This window comes from Canis lupus, chromosome 3 (genome assembly GCF_048164855.1).
Source record: "Canis lupus baileyi chromosome 3, mCanLup2.hap1, whole genome shotgun sequence".
Taxonomy (NCBI): domain Eukaryota; kingdom Metazoa; phylum Chordata; class Mammalia; order Carnivora; family Canidae; genus Canis; species Canis lupus.
Genome location: NC_132840.1, coordinates 77,610,738 through 77,634,801, shown reverse-complemented (window position 1 = coordinate 77,634,801; position 24,064 = coordinate 77,610,738). Strand labels below are relative to the sequence as shown.

Below are 24,064 nucleotides of genomic sequence, written 5' to 3'. Positions count from 1 at the left end.
TAAGTCAGCCTGGAGGGAAGTGTGTGGGAGGGCTGATGGGAAAGTCTCTTCCCACAGGCATGAAAAGGAAGAAACCAGATGTGTTGGTCAATCTCATGGGTTTTGTCTTATGGCCTTGTTCCTGGTTTGCCTTTTAGCCTGATCGTTTTAAACCACCGCCTCCTTTGGCTTACCAGCCAGGCCCTCATTTCTAGATGCTCTGTGTGGGTCCACTCAGCCCTCTTCATCTAATCCATGGCCCCTCAGGGAAATCCAGGCAATTTGCTTACAGTTCTTAGCTACTTCCTAAATTTGTGCTCTTAGAAACCAAAACTAGCTCAAACACATCTTCTTCTCTTACACAAGGCCTACTAAAGTGCCTTACACAGAGCACCACTCAGTACAGCTTGGTTGAGTGAATCAATAAATGCATCTTCTCAGCTCAGAGAAAACACATACTTCAAGCAACTGGTCTAAAATTGCTTGGCACCACGGGACTCTGAGATATAAATATGAATTACCTTTCGGACCATTTGTACAAAGTCCTTGGAGTTCTGGGGTGACAGACCTTGAAGTTGGCAGGTACACGCTTCCAGGGAAGACGCATGAGCCACAATCAGGATGTTATTTCCTGGGGGGAGAAGAGCAAGGATTGGGAAGACCTTTTTTTAAGATGCATTTATTTGTTTGAGAGAGGTAGTGGTGAGGGGCAGAGGAAGAGAATCTTCAAGCAGACTCCCCACTGATTGCAGAGCCCAACATGGGATGCTTTACCGACTACGTCACCCAGGTGCTCCTGGTAAGACCATTTCTATAAAGACGTGTGTGAACTTTGTAAACACTGGAGGCCAAATGTTCCAGAGAGGGACAAACATTCTCAAGAATGAGACAATTTGTCTAAGTAATATTTTGAAATGCTTTGTGTTGTTAAGGCAGCCTAATATCATTAAAAAAAAAAACCCTTTTAATATTAAAATAATTATAGATGCGTATATAATATGTGACTATATACAATGTGTAAAATTATGTATCTGTACACAATTATAGATTTATGACCTATATATTGTGTAATTTGTATACACACATATAGATGCACATATTATGTGTGTGTGTATAGCATATAGCATATGTATAGTTTAGTATATAGTATATATACGCATATGAACATGAGGGAGGTCCCACATACCAGGCTGGATCTCCAGCCTCCTCCAGTGGGCGCACCTTGCCTAGCTATGGGACCCTAGCAAAATCAGGAAATGGGTGCTGGTGCAACCCACAGTTTATTTAGATTCCACCAGGTTCATCTAACTATTGCATGTGTAACTCTTCGTAAACACCACAATCAAGATACAACACTATTCTATGCCTACAGGGCTTCCTGCAACTTCTAGAGTTTTCAATGTTGCCACTGTAGACTGTGAGCACTTGATACCTTCTGGTGGATAGAATATGCTGATGAGTATCTTTACAGTGGGGAGAATAATGAAATGAGTGGTTCATGGATACTGAGAGGTGGGAATCAACCACGACACTGCTGACCAGGGCTATCCACTGTTAACATTTTGGTGCATAGAATTCCAGTTTTTGCTCTATGATGATAACTTAAAAAGCCATGTTTTTTTTTTTTTTTTTTTTTTTTTTTTAAGATTTTATTTATTTATGATAGTCACACAGAGAGAGAGAGAGAGGCAGAGACACAGGCAGAGGGAGAAGCAGGCTCCACGCAGGGAGCCCGACGTGGGATTCGATCCCGGGTCTCCAGGATCGCGCCCTGGGCCAAAGGCAGGCGCCAAACCGCTGCGCCACCCAGGGATCCCTAAAAAGCCATGGAAAGGTGCATATACTTTTGTAATCTCTCCTCTAAAAATTGATAATGAATAATCTTATGTATCATTAAATATTTGAGTTCAGTGTCTATCAAATTCAGTAACGGACTTGAGTCTTCCAGAACCCTGCCCTTGGTTCATGGTAGCAGTTGACAGTGTGTTGGTGAAGGTGTGCTTGTGTGTGGGTGTCCATGCTTCTGGATCAAATCATAGGCAATCATAGTGTTATGCTAAAAAACTTCTGGAAGTTGTCATAGAGTGCAAGATAAATAGGTGTAATGCAGAGTTCGAAGTTATTTCATGTAGTAACTAGGTCTGGAATATTCCCATGGCATTTTAGGTACTTGAGAGAATATTATAAATTCAACATGAACATGTCTATAAGAAAGTTGGGAAAAAAAAAAAAAAGAAAGTTGGGAAAGACTTTTCTTTCTTACTAATAAGCAGGTCTGCTAAAGCAAGTTGAAACATCTTGAATAGCTTATAGACCATGATGGAGGAATGATCACATATTTAAATATAGAGTCCAAAATGATATCACCTACCTTTACTTTTACACTCACTTATTATTTCTTTTGTTACTTGGAAACTTCTACTAATGTAAGTGTCATAGGATTCTGAAACCACTAATTTGCTGACTGGAATGTGAGGTCTGTAAGAGAAAAAATGAACAAAGGAAATGAAAACATTTTGATCCCAAGACAAAGCAATTGATAGGATTCTAAATGTATATTTCAAGACCTTTCTAGAGTTCCCATGTTTCTGTTTATCCATTTCCCTAGAAAGGATGGAGGTAGAGGAAGAGGGTTTCATTTGATGGAAGTGGGGTCGAAATGCACAGAATGTGCAGAAATAAAGGCTGTGCATGCCAGGTGTCAGAGTGACCAGTGGAAATGTGAAACATTCAGTGCCTGCATCACCTGCAGGATGACTCATAAGTAGTTTGACTACTATCACTGACCATCAGTGCAAGGGCACACAGCAAACAGGAAGCAAAGCGGAGGTTAGATCTCTTTCTCTCTGTAGATCACTGGAGATTTCCCAACCCCCTCTTTTATAGCCTTATATACAATAAACTGTAAGGATTGGTTTTATTTAAAGATTTTTTCTCCAGTTTTATTGGGATAGAATTGGCACTTAACATTGTTTAAGTTTAAGGTGTAAAGGTGTTCATTGGCTGCATCTATACATTACAGAATGATTTCCACCAGACTGTTAGCCAACACCTCCATCGCGTCACATAATCACCATTTCCTTTTTGTGGTGAGAACATTTAAGATCGACCCTCTTGGCAACTTTCAAGTATATAATACCATATTATCAAGTGTAATCACCACACTGTGCATTAGATCCCCAGAATTTGGAACTAGAAGTTTGTATCCTTTGACCAACATCTCCCCATCTTGCCCATCCCCCGGGTCACTGGAAATCACCATTCTGCTGTTTCTCGGAGTTTGGCGTTTTAGATTTCACATATATCATGTACAGGTATCTCTTTGAGCTCCTATATTTGTTTTCTTTGACTATATACCCAGAAGTGGCATTGCTGGATCCTATGGTAGCTCTATTTTTAATTTTTAAAGGAATCTCCATATTGATTTCCATAGTGGCTGCACCAGTATACACCCTCACCAACGCTGGATAGCTCTTGTCTTTTTGATGACAGCCATTGTAACAGGTGCGAGGTCGTATCTCATTGTGGTTTTAAATTGCATTTCCCTGATAACTAATAATGTTGACATCTTTTCTTGTACTTGTTGGCCATTTATATGTTATCTTTGGAAAAATACCCGTTAAGTTCTTCTGCCTATTTTTAAATCAGATTGGTTTTTTACTATCGAGTTGTGGGAGTGCTTCATGTTTAGGTATTAACCCCTTGCCAGATATATGATTTGCAAATATGCTCTCCTGTTTTATAGGTTGCTTTTTATTTTTATTCTCTTGTTTCATTTTTGCCTTGCAGCTTTTTAGTTTGATGGAGTCTCACTTATTAATTTTGGCTGTTAGTTGGGCTTTGGTCACATCTAAAAAATTGTTGCCAAGATCAACACCCAAGGAGCTTTGTCCCTGTGTTTTTTCTGGGGGTTTTATGATTTCAGTTCTTATATTTAAGTCTTTAATCCATTTTTTAGTTAATTTTTGTGACTGGTATATCTGCATGCTATTATCCAATTTTCCTACCACCATTTATTATCCTTTCCCCACTGAGTATTCTCAGCAACCTTGTCAAATGTTAGTTGAATGTATATTTGATGGTTTATTTTTGGGCTGTCAATTCTGTTCCATTGGTCTGTAACTATTTTTTTGCTAGTACCATACTGTTTCGATTAGTATAGATTTGTAGTATAGTTTGAAGTCAGGAAGTGTGATATTTCCAGCTTTGTTGTTCTTTGCTGGGTTTACTTTGGCAATTTAAGGATCATTTATAGTACTATACAAATTTTAGGATTGTTTTTCTATTTATATGGAAAACACCAGTGGGGGTTTGATAGGAACTGCATTTAATCTCTAGATAGTTTTGAGGTAGTATGGACACTTTAATCCATGACCATGGGATATCTTTCCATTTGTGTCTTTTTCCATTTTTTTAATCAGTCTTGTATATTTCAGTGTATAGATCTTTCACCTCTTTTGTTAATTTTATTCCTAATTATTTTATTATGTTTAATGCTATTGAGAATAGGATTGCTTTATTTCTCCTTCAGATGTGTTGTTAGATTATTTCTGTATGTTGATTTTTAGTATCCTGCAACTTTACTGAGTTTGTTTAGTTCTCACAGTCCTATGGCAGAGTCTTGGATTTTCTATGTATAAAATCGTATTACCTACAAAGACATTTATACTTCTTTCTTTCCAATTTGGATGCCTTTTATTTCTTTTTCTTGCCTAATTGCTCTGGATAGCCCTCTCAGTACTTTGTTGAAGGTGAGTGGTAAGATTGGGCCTTCTTCCTGATGTTAGAGGAAATGTTTTCAATCTTTCACCACAAATTTGATGTAGCTGTGGGCTTGTCATATATGGCCTTTATTATCTTGTGGTATATTCCTTTTATACCCAATTTGTTGAGCATTTTTATTGTTAAAATATGGGATATTCCATCAAATGATTTCTCTTCATGAGTTGAGCATATGACTTTTAACTTTCATTCTACAAATGCAGTACATCATATATTGATTTGTGTATGTTGAACCATCCTGGCATCTGAGAGATAAATCCCATTTGATCATGATGTAGGATTCTTTTAATGTGCTGTTAAATTTGGTTCACTAATATTTTGTTGACAATTCTTACATCTATATTTATTAGAAATATTGGACTGTAGTTCTCTTTGCTTACAGTATCCTTTTCTGGCTTTGCTATCAGGATAATGCTGCCCTTGTAAAAGGAGTGGGGGAATTGTAAGGATAGATTTTAAAAGCAGATATTATGTCTGTTGGATCTATGAACTTATAGAATCTTCATCAGTCTTTACCCTTTTTTTTCTTATTTTGAACACAGACCATACACCTGGAAATAGGAAAAGCTCAGGGAACATAGAGATGAAGAGAACCCAGCTTCTGTGCTTGAAAGGAGCTCTCAGTGTGTGATTGGAGCATATAGGCTATTGATGCAAATGATAATTATGCACATCATACAAAGGAGTATAAGAGGATGATCTATTCAGGGCCCTCTCATCTTGGTGACCCTGCATGTATTCAAAGATTTTTTTTTTTTTTTCATTTGAATGGGAGAAAGCATGCACGAACAAGAGTAGAAGGGAGGGTTAGAGAGAGAGAGTGAGAAGCAGACTCCCCACTGAGCAGGGAGCCTGATGCGGGGTTGGATCCCAAGACCCCGGGATCATGACCTGAGCCAAAGGCAGATGCTTAACTGACTGAGCCACCCAGGCACCCCACCCATCTCAGCCACTTCTGTCTGCTTGCATCTCCCTTTACTACTTAGAGTTACTAATCTAGGAGATGTGGATCTTGTTTTTGAGTACAACTATGTCATTTTCTGTATTTTGTCTTTCCTTGTTGATGTTTAGTGGATGGTGAATGGAGGTGGTAGTGAGTTCTCAAAGTGAATTCACGGGGCATCTTGATCACATTACTGCTGCTGCTACTACTACTACAAAGATTTACTGAGAGGTTCCCATGTGCCAGGCCCTGTGCAAAGTGCCTTACTTGCATTCTCTGAATGTAGCCCTTCTAACAACCCTTTTGCAAATGCTGTTCATGGTTGACAAACTGAGGCTCAGGAAGGCTAGAGATGATATGCCTATACTTATACCGTTAGCAACTCTTCGGCCCTGGATTTGAATCTGGGTCTAAGATCGCTACCTGGAAACCTGGAGGCATTGTGGATGGCTTTTGACAGCATGTCCCCTCAAGGATGCCATTCTGTGTACTTGGGTTTACAGTCTAGAAAAGAAAAATGGCATTCTCAAAGCCATCGTCATCCATCTGAAGGAAACCCACCCTCATCAAAATCACATCCCCTCAGCAAGCATACTTCTCCTAGGAAACAACCTTCTGAGTCTCAGAACACCCTGGCGGAGAGAGGGAGGCATGAATCACCACTTTTAGGGACATCCTTCATTGTTCTGGAGCAAACTCTTCTATCCCCACCTCTCATCTAGTTCCATTACCCCTTACATCACTTGGTCTCCCAGGAGCTCTACACGGTGACAAAAGGCGACTTTGTATGGCTCAGGGAGTCATTTCCATGGTGAGACCACATCATATTGTCTGAGATGCAGGTAGATGCTGGGGTCCAGTCTCTCTTGGTTAGCTCTTGCCTTTGGCAGTTCTTGTCTTGAAGTCCAACCTATGAAAGGTTTCCATGGTTGAACTAGTTCTGACAGTGGGAGGACAGAGTCTAGGCTTCCTAGACTCCCTAGGCTTCTTTCCAGCATGAACCATGTTTCTAGCCATAGCTGTAGGACTCATGTACTGTACTCAGAGTCAGGTAGGCCTCCAACCACCAACTAGACCTGGAATCCAGAGCACTGGGTGCTCAGATCGCATTCCTGGAATAGTATCCTCCCTGGTACATGCTCTACTCCCTATTCTTCTTTGATCTAAGCTATAGTGCAGGCTTCTGCCTTGAGACCTACACCAAAGTATGATTCGTTGCCCCTCTGACATTCTGGACTCATGCCCCATCTGCATGCCATTCCCCTATCACCCTTAGAGCTTGTTCTGAAGCCCTATCCAGCTGGTGTATGTTTTATTTTTTTCTATCTTAATCCTTCTGGCCCAGCTCCCAAAGACTGGGACTGCTTTTTACACCCAGCCCCCAGGCTGGGTCTTGGTGCCTGTGGATGACGCTTGGGTATTAGTCACCAGGCTCATTTTCCTTAACCGGCTTCCATCCCACCTCCTTCTTGTTCCAAGGTCACAGGGCTCTTCAAGCGGTGCTTGCTTGACTTCTAATACTGCCAGTCCTTGTCCCTCTGCTCACCATATTTATTCAATCACTTGGGCATCACTACTTGCTTCAAAAGGTCTGCTCATTTGGCATAATTAATTTCAGAGGGGCTGTGCCTCTCACGTGCTTTATTGTCGATGTTCACAATTGATTTATAGAATTAGGCTTTATCCTTTTCTCCTCCTCGGGTGCAAAGTGGTTGAAATGAATTTTGATTTTCTGTAGAAGAAAATCTGGAATAAGAACCATGTCCTGGCCCTCAAGTTCCTGATGTTCATTCTTCTGCTTGTATGACCGTTGGTGCGTGTGTCTGCGTATGCATTGAAAGGCCCAGACAGAATGATTCTAGATAACCTTGTAAATGAGCTTGGGAAGACTTGCAGGATGCAAACTGAAGACGTGGTTGGCCCAGGTTGGCTGGGAGGGGCTGAGTGGCGAGTGAGGAAAGTCATTTTGCCAATGTTGGCAATAACTCATCGTCTTTCCAGTCCAGAGGAATGAGAGCTGTTGGCATGGGGACAATTTATTGCCATTTTCCCCAAAGGGCAGAAAAAACAATTGCCATCGGGTAGATCGGGCAAAATGTGAAGTATGGTTGAGCCTTGAGCAACATGGGTTTGAACTGTGTGGGCCCATTTATATGTGGAATTAAAAAATAAATAAATATAGTACTGTAAGTTTATTTTATGGTTTTCTTAACATTTTCTTTTGTCTAGCTTACTTTATTGTAAGACTACAGTAGAATACATAAAACATACAAAATACGTATTAATTGACTATTCATTGGTAATAATTCTGGTCAACAGTAGGCAATTAGTAGTTGAGGTTTTGGGAAATATAAAGTTATATGTGAATTTGACTGTGTGTGGGTCAGCACCCTTTATCCCCTGAGTTGTTCAAGGGTCAACTGAATTATTAGTAGGGGATCTGATTGATTGGTTTGATTTTATTTTTGAAGAATGCTAATTCCTTTAAGCAAGTAGCACACATTTGGATATGGAGTTATCCGAAGTTTTATTTATAGAAGAGGAAAAGGAATATGGAAGAAAGATATTTTCTCCTATCTTGGCCAGAAGCTCACATTCCTTCATTTATGGTTTGGGTAGGTATTTGAAATGAAAGGTCACAGGATATCATAAAGAGGAAATTGCTGTTTATATTGGTCACTTGGTTCATATTCTGCCTTGAGAAATATGAACTTAATTCCCCGCTATAATGGGCATGAATATCCCTTCTCAGGGACATTTTATAAACACCTGAGTGGAGTCTTGATAGTTAAGAATTAACCAATAATAATATAGTTACGTTAATTGCTTACATGTGGATTATTCATTTACAGTCTGTCTACAAACACTTCCTTTTACTCCCAGTACAGTCTAGTCTAATGGAAAAAGCAAAGGACTAGGGATGTGGAGACAGTAAAGCAGATTACAGAGTGCAACCTGACATGCAGAAAATGATCAATAGGGGTTAGTTGTTGTTGCCATCATTGTTTTGTGTGGTCACTAAATGTATGACTTTAATATACGAGAGAGTACAAGTGGCTTTCCCAAAGTGGCTTGCCTATATTCTGGGGTTACAGCCAATAACAAATGAAGATAAAGATAATTAAAAATGCTTTGAAAAATGACAGTCCAAGGCAAGGCCTTGTCATTTCCCTTATTCCCCAACAAGCTTCTGGAACAGCACTATCCTTAGCTGGTACATAATCCTGGAATGCAAAGTGGTTTTATCATTCACTGAAAGAGATATAATAAAGTCAAGAAAGCCCAATGTGTGTGCAGGGAGATATAACCCACACTCACACTAAATACAAGGGAATGCTGGCTTTCTCCGGTTGTGGTTTTTCAGATCATAACTTGACGCCCACCAATATGGACAACTGCCCATGGCCTAGGTCTGGTCCTTCATCTCCTTAGTCAGCCTGACCTGGTGTAGAAAAGTACTTCCACATTGACTCTGGGAGACAGCAGCTCAGACGGTTACCTGTAGGTTGTATCAACACTCAGGTTGGCGGCAGCTAACTCTGATGGAGGTATCCACGCAGGTAATGTGTTCCCAGCAACCCATTTTGTCCACTCAAATAAGCCAGGCTCGACACGGATCTTCAAGTGATTTTCTTGTTGTAAACCTTAGAGGTAAAATAAAACAAAGATGAAGGAATGGGCACTGTGTTTCAGAGGCCAAACTGTTATAAAAATTCTATTCTCTTTTCTACCAGTCGCTATAGATGGTTAAAGGAAAGTGGAAGAATGTGGGTTTGGTCAAGGGGTTTTAATTTCCGTGTGTGACAAACATACGAGTTTAATACTCTGGCCACACCAACAGGATGTATGCTGGCTCTAAGTGGTCTCTGACTTTGAGAAAAAACCACAAGTCATTACCCATATAATGTATACACTTCTGTGACTGCTAGATTTTCTTTTTCTAAGGTTAAGTCCCAAGACTGCCTCACCAAGAGACTTCAGAAATTCTCTCAGCATCCACCACTCCAGAATAGCTTATACTGTTTTTGAGTTATCACGTAAATTATTCATTTTCTCCAGCAGAAAATCCAATTTTGAATATTTGCAAGTGCCAGTGCACAAGTCTGGTGTTTTATGGAAGTGTAATCACACTCGACTAGTCCCTGTTTGGCTTTCTTTATATTGCTTTAGCCCAGTTTTTTAATACATAAATGCATTCTGGTTTACTTAAGAAATAGAAGCCTCCAAGGTAGTATAAATTCTTCATTGGCTTGGCTATTTCTGGCTCATTCATTTGTTTTGTACAAGCGAACAGTTCTACTCTGTTTCTATTAGTTTTCCTTCCTGTGAAATGAGGATGGAGATCCCTATAGGGTGAAAGTTGAGGATCTTTATAGCAACGGTGCTTTTAAAGTCATCCAATTAACTAAAGAAACAGGGATGATTAAGATTTGTAGATACTTAGGAGCACCGTTGCTACTGTAAACAAGAAGCAAACAGAGCAGAGTGGGAGGAAATGATTTCACTGTTTCACTGCAAAAAAAGGATCACACTCTGTAGGCTCCAAATTATTGCCAGACAACGATATTTCACAAGCTTACCATTCATCCAAGAGGGCTTTACATTTTCAAGAGAAAAATTCTCTCTCTACCTCCTTTTGTCTCATTTATGCCACCAGAGTATGATTTGGGGACTCTTGCACAGACGCCTTCCAAAAGAATCATTGCTAAAAATTCCAAATGTGAAGCTTTCAATTGGTGCATGTTCCCCAAGTCTAGGATAATCTAGGCGTAGTGCTGTCTAGAGGCAGAAGGATAGTCCCGTGGGCCTTTATCAAGTCTAACCTTTCAAGATGTTGTATGCGGTCTGAACGCAGCGCAGCGATGGGGAGCAGTAGACATGGTCAATAATAGTGTTGCTCTCCAATAAGGCTTCCCCTGCAAAGGAAGGCAGAGGAGAATCAGCTTGCTGGATTTATGCAGCCTCTGCTGGAGCTTAACGTGGGAGCAGGTGGCAGGCAGACCCTGCACACCTCTTTTTTTCAATGGAGGCTCACAGACTCCAACAGTTTGAGCCTTGTTTCCAGCCCATCCCCTCATCAGCATTTCTGTGAAAGAGTCCAAAGGGAAGACCCCTCTTGTCTTTTTCTTTCCTTCTCTCTGAAGCTAACAAGCAGGAAAATATCCATCTAGGAGAGATCCAGAAACATGAGAATGCTCTGATTTCACACTTGTGATATAAACGAGATGGTTCATATTGTGACAGTTAGATCTTGTTTTACTTTTATCCTGCGCTAAACAAGATCTCAACCTGTCATCTTCTTAGATAACAGAGGTAAATCCCAACACCCGATACTTCAACACTTTCTTCACGGAACATGCTTCTTTTCTCTACTGGATAACCATGCGGGGCAAGGTCTTCTGTGAACTTGTCTTTATCCAGCTCACCAGCCTTATCTCGTGTGGCTCACAAGCCATGGTCTAGAAGGAAAGAGCTTTTCTCTAACTACTTTCGATGTTACTTCCCACGTCTATGACTTTTTATGGTTCTCCCCACCAGACACACACTTCCCACCCTGCTGCTCCTTCTCTGTCCAGGTGACTTCTCTTCCCCTCTTCTGTGTGTGTGTGTGTTTTATGTTCCCATAATACTCTGCACACAGTTCTATTCAAGATGTATGATATTTATTCACTTTTAAGCTGTTTCTCTGAGGGTAGGGGCTCTCACTTGGATCCCCAACACCTAGCATGGGACCTTGCACAAAGTAAACGATCAGTGAATGTGTTAGAGGATTGAACAGGACAGGGCTGCTGTCTCCACCTGGTATGTATGGAATAGACCTGCAAGAACTGACCATTTTCTTTCTTTTCCTCATCTTTTGAAGATTTTATTTATTCATTTGAGAGACAGAGAGTGAGCAAGCAAGCATGGGGAAGGGCAGAGGCAGAAGGAGAAGCAGACTCTCCCCTCTGAGCAGGGAGCCTAATGCAGAGCTCAATTCCAGGACCCTGTGATCATGACCTGAGCCGAAGGCAGACACCCAACCAACTGGGCCACCCAGGCACCCCAGAACTGACTATTTTCAAAGGATCAATTGGCTTCCCTACATCTAGCCATTCCAGGCTTCTCTCCTCTCCTCCTCACCCCTGCACTAGAAGCTGACCTTGCCCCATCACTGGGCCATACAGCCCTCAAGGGATCATACCTCATTCACTGTGGTAAACTAGCCCAGTGCCAAGCACAGTGTTCGGAACTTCATGGTTGTGTAATAAATAAATCGCTTTTGAATCGGGGAAATAAACTACTTGTAGGAAACTTGTAGAGAGCTGTAGAAAGTGTCCTGGCATACCCACTGGAACCAGTCTTTTGTAGACGTAGCCAGGAAAGGCTGTGCAATCACTCCAGGACACTTACCCACCAGTCTTGCTTGCATACATCCAAACACGGTGATCGGAGCATCTTTCTCATAATCCCGGAAACCACCACTCCGCTGAGGTAAGCTATGAGGCATGTTCAGGTTGGTGCGTATGTAGCGGCCTGGAAAAAAAAAAAAAAAGTAAAAGGATGACTTTGTTTTCCTTAGGACTTCTGTTGTTGATCCTGATGGCCCTCCGTTTTCCATTCCTTTTTGGCCAAAGAAAGGGAACTGAACTTTTCTAGAAAATATTGAAGCTGACACGTTTCCTTTGGTAGAGTCTGGGAATCCACTCCTGCATTCTGGTTGACAAAAGTGATAAGAGATAGTTTTTAGGTGAAAGTAACAACCACACATCCTAAAGCAGGAAGATTCTGAGAGATGAAAACCTCCCAGTCTTAAGACATGCCACTCAAATGAAATTGGAACCAAAATTATCCAGGGTGACTTAATGGAGGAAATTCTGGCCACAGAATCAGGACACCTGTCTAGGCCTCTGCCAAATGACCATGGGCAAGACATTTGCCTTCTTTGGTCCCCGGTGTCCCAGTTAATAGAATGGGGACAAGGACACTTTCCCCTTCAGTAACATTCAAGACCATTAGGAAGGACTTACATTGTGGCAGATTATAGGCATTTCCTATAGCTCAGAGACCATAAAGGACTCCATCTAGACAAATGTAGCTGGACTGTGCCCCCCAGAGGCCATAATAGGTATGCCAATGCTAAGCAGGTCAACTAACCACTCACCTTTGGCATCAAAGCACTGGGATAGCCAGTACTTCCCGAACACAACATCCATCCTCTCACCATGCCGACACACAAAGAGGCATCTCTTTTGAGGGCCGGGCTGGCTACTGACCCTCAGAGGCTGCAGGGAAAGAAAGGCTATTAGTGGGGGAAGCACATAAGAAAGTGAACATGTCCTGGAGCCAGGTGCCAGATGAACAGAGCTGAGCTCTAGAACAAATTCTACCAGTGTAGAACAAGGGCAAATCCCATAACTACCTCGGATTTAGGTTGGCCTGTCTGTAAAATGGGGGCACTAAGACTCATCCTACAGACCTCACAAGTTATTCTGAGGCTCGAATGAGATGAATTGCAGCTGTTTTGCAAAACCAGAGGGTTGCAAAGACCGTCTCACCCTTGCTGTTGCTGTGGTGGTTAGAAGGAGTAGCATTTGGCCAGTACTAAAACGTGAAGACCACTTGAGTTATGGCCCAGAGGGAAAACTAGCCAGTATGTACAGCCAGCCATCTAGTCCTCCCCTAAAGGGATACTTCATCAACAACTTCAGGGAGCAAGGACTTTTATCACAAAACGGTCTGCCTCACCTCTAACACATGGTGGTTAGACCATCTGGCCCCATGGTCTCCCCGAGCTTTGAGTATCCTGATCTCACTTTTGGCGCTGTCGTCTGACTACATGCGTTGTTGGTGTTCCCAGAAATGGTTCAGGAGGACAGTTGCTCCCTCTGAGTGATGAAATAGGCCTGTCTAGTCAAAGGCATGTCCAAATGACTTTGGATTCTATCACTGCTGGGTGGATCCTTATAGATGTTTCTATGTTCCTTCTTTCCGATAGTTGGCTATTCCCAGTCTCGCTAGTGTGGCCAGCACTTTACATTTGTGGCCGGTTAGTTGCCCTGACAGGGTTAATATGTGGGATAGAGGGATGATCTTTCCTGCTTCTTTTCCCATTCTCCTCTGATTCAAGCCCTGGGCTCCAAGCCAACGTGATCTAGTCTCTTGATCCTTAACTTTCCTTTGTCTTGGTTGTTCAGAACGATCCCCACCCCCACTCCTCCCTTCTGCAATGCTCCTGGCATATATCGAGCCCTCAGACATACGTGAGCACTCACCATGTGCCAGGCACTGTGCAAAGGGCCTTTTTTTTTTTTTTTTTTAATCTCACACTGACCTCTGAGATAGAACCATTATGACTTTACAGATAACACATCCTCCTCTTTGCAGAGCCACCTTCTCTACCAGCCTAGACCCACACGTGGTAGATGCTGCCAGGACCACCTACATGGCTCTTCCTAGCCTTGAATTCCTATGTATCTTTTATGATTTTGTGCCCCTTTCTCCCCCAAGAGATCGGGGACCCTTTGGGGCAGCCAGGGCAAGCCCTCCTGCTTAGCAAGTAAGTGCCCAGTGAATCCTGAGTAGAGTTGAGGATGTGACCCTGCCGGTCAGTGTTACCTGCGTGGGCTGGCAGATGATAGTCAGGGGCGCCGTCTCCCCCAGAACCTGGTCCTCATACTGCCGCCTCTCCAACATGCCATCACCAAATGAGAGAGCGTTAGATGCTGTGTTTAAGATCGAGTAAGAACTGCAGGAGAAGATAAGAAAGATGGTGTCTGTTTTAGGTGGAAGTCATCAGCAAGTCACCCTCGAGGTCCATGGGACTGCAGGCGGTAGCAGGACCCAGGCCCTGGGCAGGGCAGCTGAGCAGAGGACACCCCGTTTCTGGAGAGGAACATCTTGTTTCATACTGCAGCCTTGCACTCACTAAATGAGGGGTGGATGGATTTCTGTACTTGGAACAGATGTGTTCGTCTCTCTGGGCGGGGAAGGGACCCTGATTTTGTGCCAATCAGCATGCCACAGGCGTGCCTGGCGCCGAGGCATGTTAAAGAATAATGAGTTATCAATTTTGTACCATTGTTTCCAGCTACTCCTCTGGCTCAAAAGAAAAAAAAAACAACAACCACCCAATCCCTGTTGCCTTTAATTTGTCCATGGTGACTTCCATCGGAACTGACAAATTAGAGGATTTTTACTATCGCTACCACTTGGCCTGCGGGTCCTAATGATCAGGGAAGCCTTGTGGCCACTCTCCCCCATTCCTCTGTCTTCACTCGCCCTGCCCTTCTCCCCATCGTAATAATACCTCCAACCAGACGATTAAGTACAGAATTATTTCAGAGGAGGCCATTCTCACCAGATGTAGAGAGCTGTGAGCCAAGAACTCTCATCTCTGGGTGTAACACTAACTACAGAAGCCCCAAAGAGGTCTCGCTGACAGGCAGCAAATTATGCCATGTTTAAATTATTTTGATTAACAGGGCCTCCAAAAGGCTTTATCTAATAAACACTGCAATTTAAATATGGTCATGAGGCAAATCCAATGAACATCTCCTTCTGCATCACCGAGCAGTGTTCAAAGGAGAGCATTTACATTTTAGATTTCCTGCTTCTTTAGAACTAGGGGAGCCATTCATTCCAGTTGGCTCAGCCCAGTCCTGGCTTGTACCTGTTGACCTCATCTGTTCAGGTATATTTAATTTTAACACGGTAGTAGTCCTTGAAATTCAGCTTGGAAAACAACTTTTTATATTCAATATAATAAAGCTAAGTGGTTGTCAGGAAAACATCTTTTTAAATGCTATGATTTTTAATAACTTGGGGACTCTGAAGTGTCCCCCTCTGTAACTGTATACAGACTCATCCTACTTAGACACGAAGGTTTCAGAAGCCTCCTGCCCTGAAAACGAGACATTTCAGCCCTTGCGCGCATCAGAGTCACCGGGGAAGCCTGGGCCCGACTTGTCACAGATTGTGATTCAGCAGATCTGGGGTGGGACCTGGGAAGCAGCAGCCTAACAAAGCTGCGTCAGCAAGTGTGATGTGCAGCCCAGGAGACCTGCTGAAAAAATTAAGCAACTGTAGACCAAGAAAATCTAGTGCCATTTGCACAGTCTGATAGACAGGCGTTCTCTTTGCAAACATCACCATTAAGGAAAATTCAGTTTCACTGTCTGATTCATCAAAGCCTCAGGACCTGAAATGTCTGGATAGATGGAGTAGTCTTGACATCTTGCTTGTACACGTCCCTTAATTTCATTGCTTTGTTATAGCTGTGAAGACACTGAAGAATCCCTTCTGTCTCTCTCCCTCTCCCTCTTCTTCCGCTCGGTTGGCAAGGAGAATGCCAACCTCCTTCTCGACTGTCATCGTAATCAAAGGACCTGACTCACTCTGAGACAGTTGGGTGCTGTCAGTTCCAATAAGACAATAGTCAGAGGCTTTATGTTGAGAGTAGCATAGGGAGGAAGCCGATGCCTGATACCCAGAATATCTCAAGTACAAGGGGGGACGCTGGCACCTCCCTAGGACACATCAGTCCTGTATAGATAGCCCAGAAGGGTGGCCAGCCGCCCACACCTGCACTTCAAAGGACATGATGGGGCTTCACCAACTGACAAGTACCTAGAGACACTTGGAACTGGGCAAGATGCCCTAATAAGGGTGGTAGGAAAAACTTTCCTTAGGAGGGACTTAGAAGAAGAACAGGGCAGAAAGAAAGGGTTGTGAAGGGCAACTGACCCTACGTCCCTACTTGTTGCTTGGATCCCCTCGGCAACTTCCCATCAAGGCAGCCAGGTGATTTGAGCATCTTGTGGGGCTCTACCCCCACCCCCCTCAAGGCTAACTTTGGTTAGGGGAGAGAGAAGATCTTAGAGGGAGCCTCCTTAAGTCATTTCTGCTTCTGGGGTTATATAGGAAAGTGCAGTTCTTCTGTAGGGTCACCTCTGTAGAAGAGATGTTTGATTCGACAAGCATGTAGGAGAGGACTGGAAAACACAAGTTGGAGAGAAAAGAAAAGCTGACGGCTCTTTAGACTCAGTGCTGTTGCACCTGTGGCACTGATCAATGTAAAGTCCTTTCTTGCAGTCTTCATAACACCCCTGTGAGGCAAATGCAATTGTTATCGCCATCTGATAATAATGAACAGGAGCTCAGACGGGTGATGTAACTTGGCCAACGTCACACAGCTTTTAAGTAGGAGTGTTAGGAATTGAACCCGAAACTACTGGAATAAACACTCAAAGTCTTAATTAAGGTGTCCTAAAGCCTAGTTAGTACTTCCCCACTCTGACCAGCACTGAATGTGACAGCTGAGAGTTTAATTTCAGACATGGTGGGGCATCTGGGAGGCTCAGTGGTTGGGCACCTGCCTTCAGCTCTGGTCATGATCCTGGGGTCCTGGGATCGAGTCCCACATCTGGCTCCCCGCGGGGAGCCTGCTTCTCCCTCTGCCTGTGTCTCTGCCTCTCTCTGTGTGTCTCTCACGAATAAATAAAATCTTAAAAAAATAATTTCAGACATGGTTCCCAGGTCAATATCATCGCTAGTAATCTCTTCAACTAAAAGGAGAGGACATGAGAACCTCCCTGTGGTCCATGAACCAGTGTTCCCATGTTTTGGCCTGAGCTCCAGTTTGGATGGGAGTGGATCTGGAAACACTGACCTGATAGGGGTCAGGAGGGCTTCTATCCCTTTTCTCCCACTTAGAAGCTGACTATAAAAAGTGATGTGAGAGCTGTGCATCACCAGACAAATCATCTTCCTCGTCTTGTATTCACGTATTACGCTTCACTTGTTTTCATGGGGATAAAATGTTGACCTTGGAAAACCAACTTAGATGTTCAGAAACCTTTCCAAACAACCAACGTTTAGGGGAACATGAAGCAGCTTTGACCTCCCAATGGTGCCACAGAATGCTCCTGGGCGGGGATGGGGGAGGGCTCGAAGGAAGAGGCAGGGATTGAGGGGCAGGGGATCATTAAGGAAGATGTTCTTTCCCATCTCTGGGTTTGTGGTTTGTCTGCTTGCCACTAACTGGGGTAGAGAACCTTTTTTTCTTTTCTCCCTCCAGGCAAAACACTCACGAAAATTGCCCCTCTCTGCTTCTCTTTTATGGCAGTAATAACAATGTTCGACACACCACGCAGCTGGTGCTCAGAGCTTCCGGCTCTCAGCCGCGTTGGCACATGGCAAGAACAAGAGGGAGGAAAAACAAACCAGCGTGCACGCCCTGGCCAGATGCCCGAGTACGCCAGGGAAGGGCTGGCTTTGCGCTGCTCCGATGAAGAATGAGAAGGTGCCTCTCGTTCCTGATTTATCTATCCAGACAAAGCTGGCCATATGACACAGGCCGCTCTGAACATGGGACCAGTTTGGTTTGGCGGGTAAAACAGTAGTGAGAGGTGGGTGCAAAGTTATGACTCTAAAGAGGACTAGGGCCACCGTGTGTCACCTTAAGGTTCTGGCAGTTGCCCATTTCCTTAGACGGTCCCTCTCATCTCGGCATTTATGTGCCAAGTCTGGGGACTTGCTCAGGGTTGCCCAACAGGCGAGGGGCAGGTAGGTCCCCTGAGCCTTGCAAACCCTCTCACTACTGGTCCGGCTGGCATCATGGGAACCTGCCCAGCTGTTCTGGGGAGTCAGACCACTCTTGAGCAATAACCCAGGACGAAGGATCCAGAAGCCCAACAGCCATGAAGTCTCAGCACTGGGATGCCCCACAGTTCAGCCAGAGAGATGGACCCTAACGAGCAGCTTCTAGGTAGTCTCTGATCAGGAACTCAGCAGACAGCAGGAGAGTGGATCCATCCATCATTTTTCCCATGCCCCCCCACCAGCCCTATCCCGAATGCCCTGAACCTACAGCTTTCTTCCCCATGAACTTCTGTTTCCTGTTCCTGCTGCCACGTGTGGCCAGACTCACGTCTGCTTCCCCACCACCTCCTCCCAGGCTGCAGTGTTCTTCCCAAAGCAGCGGGCAAAGACCTTGAGTCTGCTCACCCATGAAATATCCAGGTGCTGCACTCGTCAGCCTTGGTGATGTAATTCTCGGGCAGGAGCCCGGAGCAGCCTGTGGTTAAGGAGGTGCCATAGATCCAGCCCTCGCTGGTGCTGGTCTGCTCCATGGGAGACATAAAGATGAAGTCCCCCGGGGTCAGCTCCAGCTCATCATCATTTTGTGGGGTGTAGGGGTAGATCACCTGTAATGTCTGAAAGAGGAAGAGAGGGAAGAGTAAGGCCCACATCCCACCCAGTGTGAGTGCCTTCAGGGCACATCTGTGTGTCCCACTTTAACGGCGCGCACATCCAGATGCTGACATTTACAGGCGCCCCGGGGGTCTGCAGACTTGGAATAGATTTGGACTCAGATCAGAAAACATGTCTTTTTTTTTTTTTTTTTCACCCTTTTTTTCCCAGGGTATGATGGGCGTGTGCCTGGTGCTGCTAGATGGCTCCAGACTTTCCTTCGGGCATGTCTTTCTTCCTGTCAGGATTCACATACAGTTTTGGGGAGTTCATCTGCAAGCCCGTAGGCGCTCTATTAAGCTGCTGTACATATGGGGTTGGACCTGGTTTCCCCTTCTCCATGTGCTGGGGTCGGCACCATAATAGACACTTGAAATTCTGCTTATGGAAAGTCAGTCTTCCATCTGGGGGTTACAGATGGGCTGGGTGGGGACACTCTTCTGTAGGCAGGCGTGGGGACCGATGCATTTCCCTTTATGTGTATCTCAGAGGCTTCAACAAGACAGTCTCTGCCTTCAAGGAGCTTTCTTTAAACCTACATTTCTCACAAAGACCTTGAAAGAAAAATATCTTTCACAGCCATCGGTGTGTTTGTCCATGTAACCAGCTTTCACCAGCGAACAGATGGAGACCACGTGTTTCCTTCTTTGGGCTCCAAAAGAGCCTTCAGAGCCAACCATTGGCCACGCTGTTTGGCTGCCTTATTTGATTTTTTGCCTCCTTTCTCGATATATATATATATAAATGGCATCAGCATGAAGATGCTTTAGAAAACATTTTCCTGTTTTTTCATTTATAGCAAGGGCCCTCCATAGTAAGGAAAATACTTCCTTTCCTATTTATTTCACAATGAACACAATGACGGAGGGAGATGCTTGAACAGTCTTTCCCACAGTCCTGAAGTCCTTAGTGGCAGGCTAACTCTTCTGGTTCCACCTTCAGGTTTTTAACCCTGTTTGGCTTCCCTTTTCTCATCTGGAAAATAATGCCTGGACTATAAAAGTTAATAAGACAATCTAAGGAAAAACTCTATAGGTCAGAGCCTGTACACAGAAGGTGCATAATTATGTCTATTGAACCATGACGCCTGATTTTTCCTTCTAGCCTGACCCCTGGACTCTGCTTGTGGGCTAACCAGCTCGCCGGTATCTGTCAAGGAGACACATCAGAACATGTTATAACGGATTTCCTTCTGGAATTCTCTAAGGAGGGCATTGGCAAAAAGAGGTGATCTTTTTTTTTTTTTTTTTCCCCTCGGAGAATGGAAGTGAAAACACACAGATCTTTCAGCTCCAGATCTTTGTCCCTGTTCCCCTCCCACTACTTCCCTTGTTTTTCCGACACATTCGTGCTCAAACCGCCGTTCCGAACTAGCCAGGGAGGTTTTCTGCTGGGCTGTGAAAACAGCTTAGGAAAGAAAAAAACCCAACTCTCTAAGCTAGGTATGTGATGATGCACCCAAAGGAACCCTCCCTTTCCTGGAACAGGGTGGAGAGGGGTACCAAGTCATAGGGGGAACAAGTCGAAACTCATGTCTCTTAGATACTCAAGAACAGCATAGTTTTGACTAATTATGCCTTTGGCCAAGAACTTTCTTTTCCATTGAGAAACTCAAAGTGACTTCGGATGAGAACACCTTCCTCCTATCGCTTGGTGGGGGTGAGTTTTCTATCTCTAGGTTGCATCCCGGGAAACAGAGGCACAACAAAGGAGCGTTAGGGGGCCGTGTGTCCTAAGCAGAGGGTAGCTCTAATTTACTGGATAAACAATAAAATAAGACATAGCAGCAAATCTCAAATTATAACTGGTGCCCGTGTCCCCGCAGCCCATTCCGCTCACCAGAAGCACATGCGAAAAGTCAACCTACGTTCGAGAGTTGGCAGGACACAGGCCGCGTTCTGCACCGCATTATACCTCTTTATGTTTAGTGTTTACCTGTAAGAATGGTTGACTCTAGTTTTTCTCCCTTTGTACGGGCAGCAGCAGCCCTTTGTGATTGTAGGAACCTAACCTCCTTGACTTCGAAGCTTCTCGTAGCAACGGCAATTCTGTTGCTGCAGCCACGCTGTGCTGCCTCTACCAGGACCCTTCCGTCATCTTCTCGTGGAGCCCACACGACAGCAACAGTCCAGCAAAATACTCTCGCCACTGTACCGTGACACAACAACCAAGGATGGGAGTGTTCTAGGAGCTGCAGAAGCGAACCTAACGACCGCCACACGGATGGAGCCGGGATCTGGAGCCATGGGTGCTTTTTGTGTATTGCTGTCCTCCTTCAGATTTCTATCACTTGGCATAGAAAACCGGCGTGGCCTCACGTCATCACGAACAGGGAAGACTACACAACGTACAGAGAGACATTTGCGAGCCCAAAACCAAAGTGGGCGGCGGCAGAGGGCTGAGCCCTGGATGCGCTCCTAAGCGTGGCCTGCTGAGTGCCCTTGTCCAAACCGCTGTCCGTCTCTGGACGTCTGCTGGCCTCCCTGGCACGATCCATCCAACCTCCCTCCCGGGGGACAGAAGAAGGCAGACAAGGGAAGGTTTTTATATGCAAGGGGGGCTCAGGTAGAGCCAGATGACCTCGGAGAGCCAGCCGTATCGGAAGGAAGGGTAATAAATGAGCTTTTACAAATACGAGATAAAAGAGGCCAAGTTATTTTTAGAAAATACTTCGCGCGGGCGCCTGCTGCCTCTTTACCTCCATGCCAATTGAGCGGAATGTGGGTCAGGCTGAAAAGCAATTACCCTCTGAGTTAACTGGAGGGCAGTGTTGATTAGAAGATACTCCTGGAAAATTCCATTGCCACCTTCCTTCTCCTAGAAAGGTGACTTCCCTCCGTCCATCTACACCCAACCCTTGACTTTTCCCCCACCCCCGCTCTGTCCTTGTAAGGAACCTAGTCAGCCACACCTCCCCTGTTATATTTAGGACTCCTCCTAAGCAATTCCGGGAGCTGTCACAATTCTTAAGTCAGATCCAGCCCGTCTCCTTGTTGTGTCTTTCCAGAAACTTCCGTCAAATGAACTTGGAAGGAGGACACGACATTCCCGTCAGCAGGGTCTGACAGAGCTGCATGTCCCTGACACTCACAGGCCCTTGGTTCATGGGTTGGCTCCTTTCAACACTCCCACTCTCTAGACCCTGAGACCCTGAGACTCCAACTGTTTTTCATATATTTTTAATGTCTAACAGAGATTTTTTTTTTTTAAAAGCTAGGTAAACTAACAACGTCAGTCCTTTTGCTGTTGAAAAATTGGGAAGCAAATCAAATACTGTTTCATAAATGTAATTAAATTGGATGACAAATTTTTCATCAAACTGTGGGTTTTTTGTTTTTTGTTTTCTTTTTTAAAAGATGTGTTGCTTGTCTTTATTGCTCAGGATCCCTGGGTTCTGGCTTCAGCTCTGGCCCTAAATTGCTAGTTTGCTATGGACCAGCCAGTTATTCTCTTTGGATCTCAGCTTCTCCTTCAGAAAAATAAAGGGCAATATTACTGTTCAGAGTGGCACGTGGGCTTGTTTTGGAAATCAATACCGATTCTCTCCAAAGGAGGATGCTGGGGTTATGCCAACCTTTCCACATGCACTGGGAGCCAGTGGTCCCACTCTTGGCTCCCACGAGGGAAGCACACAGACTGTCACAACATGTGGTCTCTGTTTTTATTTCGTGTGTCTCTTCCCTCTCCCCTACTAGACTCAAACTCCTTGAGGACAAGACCATGTTTTAAAAATCTCGTATGTTCCATGGTAACTTACATGCCATCGATACTTAGCAAGTATCTGTTAATTATGTGATCACAGATTCCCCTCCCCCCCCCGGTATTTCTGCATTCTCCTCACCTAAAATCTGGCTGAGGTCTTTCATGGACCCCATGAATTTATAGAATTAAAATTTTTCCTACATACTTTTCTATCCTCCCATTTCATTTCTGCATCAGCCCAGTGAGGTTGGCAGGGCAGACAAAGCAATGGGAGCAGTACACCGAGGAGTCGCTTGGGACCCAGGGAGGAAGGGTGCCAGCTCCAAGCTTCCCGGGGGAGGCAGGGAGATCCCGGAGAAAATTGTGGGCCGACTGACTCCTGGTCTGGTGCTCACTTCGCTGCTTTCCTTTGGCACCAATCTCTCTACAGCAGTGAGCTGCAAGTGCTTTTGATTGTGTCTGCGCCCCTGCACCTCCAGTGGCGTCAGAAGCCACGGTGAGACGTTACCTCATGGTTAGCGAACCGGATATCTCGTGAGAATATGGTGGCCACCCAGTCGCAGCCAAGTTTGACATCAATGTTCTGAGCTAGTTTCTCCAGGGTGGGTAGGTGGCTAGCTTGAAAGTGGTAAGCGAGGGTTACATGAAGCTGCTTCTTATGAGGTTCCACATGGACTTCTAGAAGGAAGGAAGGAAACGGTTATTAGAAGGTGGTCATCATAGCGATGGCGGAGACTCAAGGAGCACAGAAGGGTGCCCTTGTAAATTCTCCCAAGTGACAAAGGAGGGAGTCCCTTGTCCAGACAAAACCCATTTCCCTCCTTCACAGCAGCAGAATAAGGGGAGAGGAGGGGGTAAAGGATCCTGAATGAACCTACAATCTGAGAGGTTAAGAGCTATACAACCTGGCTCTTCCGTAGGAGCTGCGGATCAGCAGAAGGCTCATCGTTTGGGTTGGCTTTTCCTCCCAACACACTATCACCAGCCCACCATTCAGATGAGGAAACCAAGACATGGAAGGGTGAGCTAATTTATGTAGAAATAAAGAAGTTTTGTCATTATGTGAGTGCCAAAGCTATATTGCCTTCACTTTGAGACCAGGTCTCTTAGCGTCTGGGTGACTCTGATGGAGGAACCAGGGAATAAGATGGAATATTTTCAAAATTCACAACAGGGTTTCCCAGCAGCACTTGGGTAGATAATTCTTCATTGGGGGGGTGGGGTGGGGTGTGTCTTTACCCACATCCCTGGTCCCTCCCTACTAGATTCGGGTAGCACCCACCCTGAGCTGTGGCAACCAAAAATGACTCCAGACATTGCCACATGTCCCCTGGGAGGTATCACCTCCCTGATTGAAAACCACTGGTTTAGGGGCAGCCCGGGGGGCTCAATGGTTTAGCGCCACCTTTGGCCCAGGGCCTGATC

The 24,064-nt window shown here is 44.6% G+C and overlaps 1 protein-coding gene across 4 annotated transcripts in view; it reads right to left on the bottom strand.

Moving 5' to 3' along the window:
- UBASH3B (ubiquitin associated and SH3 domain containing B) overlaps window positions 1-24,064 on the bottom strand; it is a 139,316-nt gene that overhangs the window by 5,274 nt on the left and 109,978 nt on the right. For 2 of the 4 annotated variants that reach the window (XM_072822413.1, XM_072822415.1), the window contains exons 5-13: window positions 23,148-23,317; window positions 18,692-18,900; window positions 14,303-14,432; window positions 12,849-12,969; window positions 12,098-12,220; window positions 10,528-10,620; window positions 9,204-9,348; window positions 2,351-2,457; window positions 501-610 (exon numbers count right to left, since the gene is read on the bottom strand). In XM_072822413.1, the coding sequence (XP_072678514.1) occupies window positions 501-610; window positions 2,351-2,457; window positions 9,204-9,348; window positions 10,528-10,620; window positions 12,098-12,220; window positions 12,849-12,969; window positions 14,303-14,432; window positions 18,692-18,900; window positions 23,148-23,317 (1,208 nt within the window). The remainder of the gene's footprint in view (window positions 1-500; window positions 611-2,350; window positions 2,458-9,203; window positions 9,349-10,527; window positions 10,621-12,097; window positions 12,221-12,848; window positions 12,970-14,302; window positions 14,433-18,691; window positions 18,901-23,147; window positions 23,318-24,064) is intronic. The other 2 variants (XM_072822414.1, XM_072822416.1) reach the window with 2 other exon arrangements.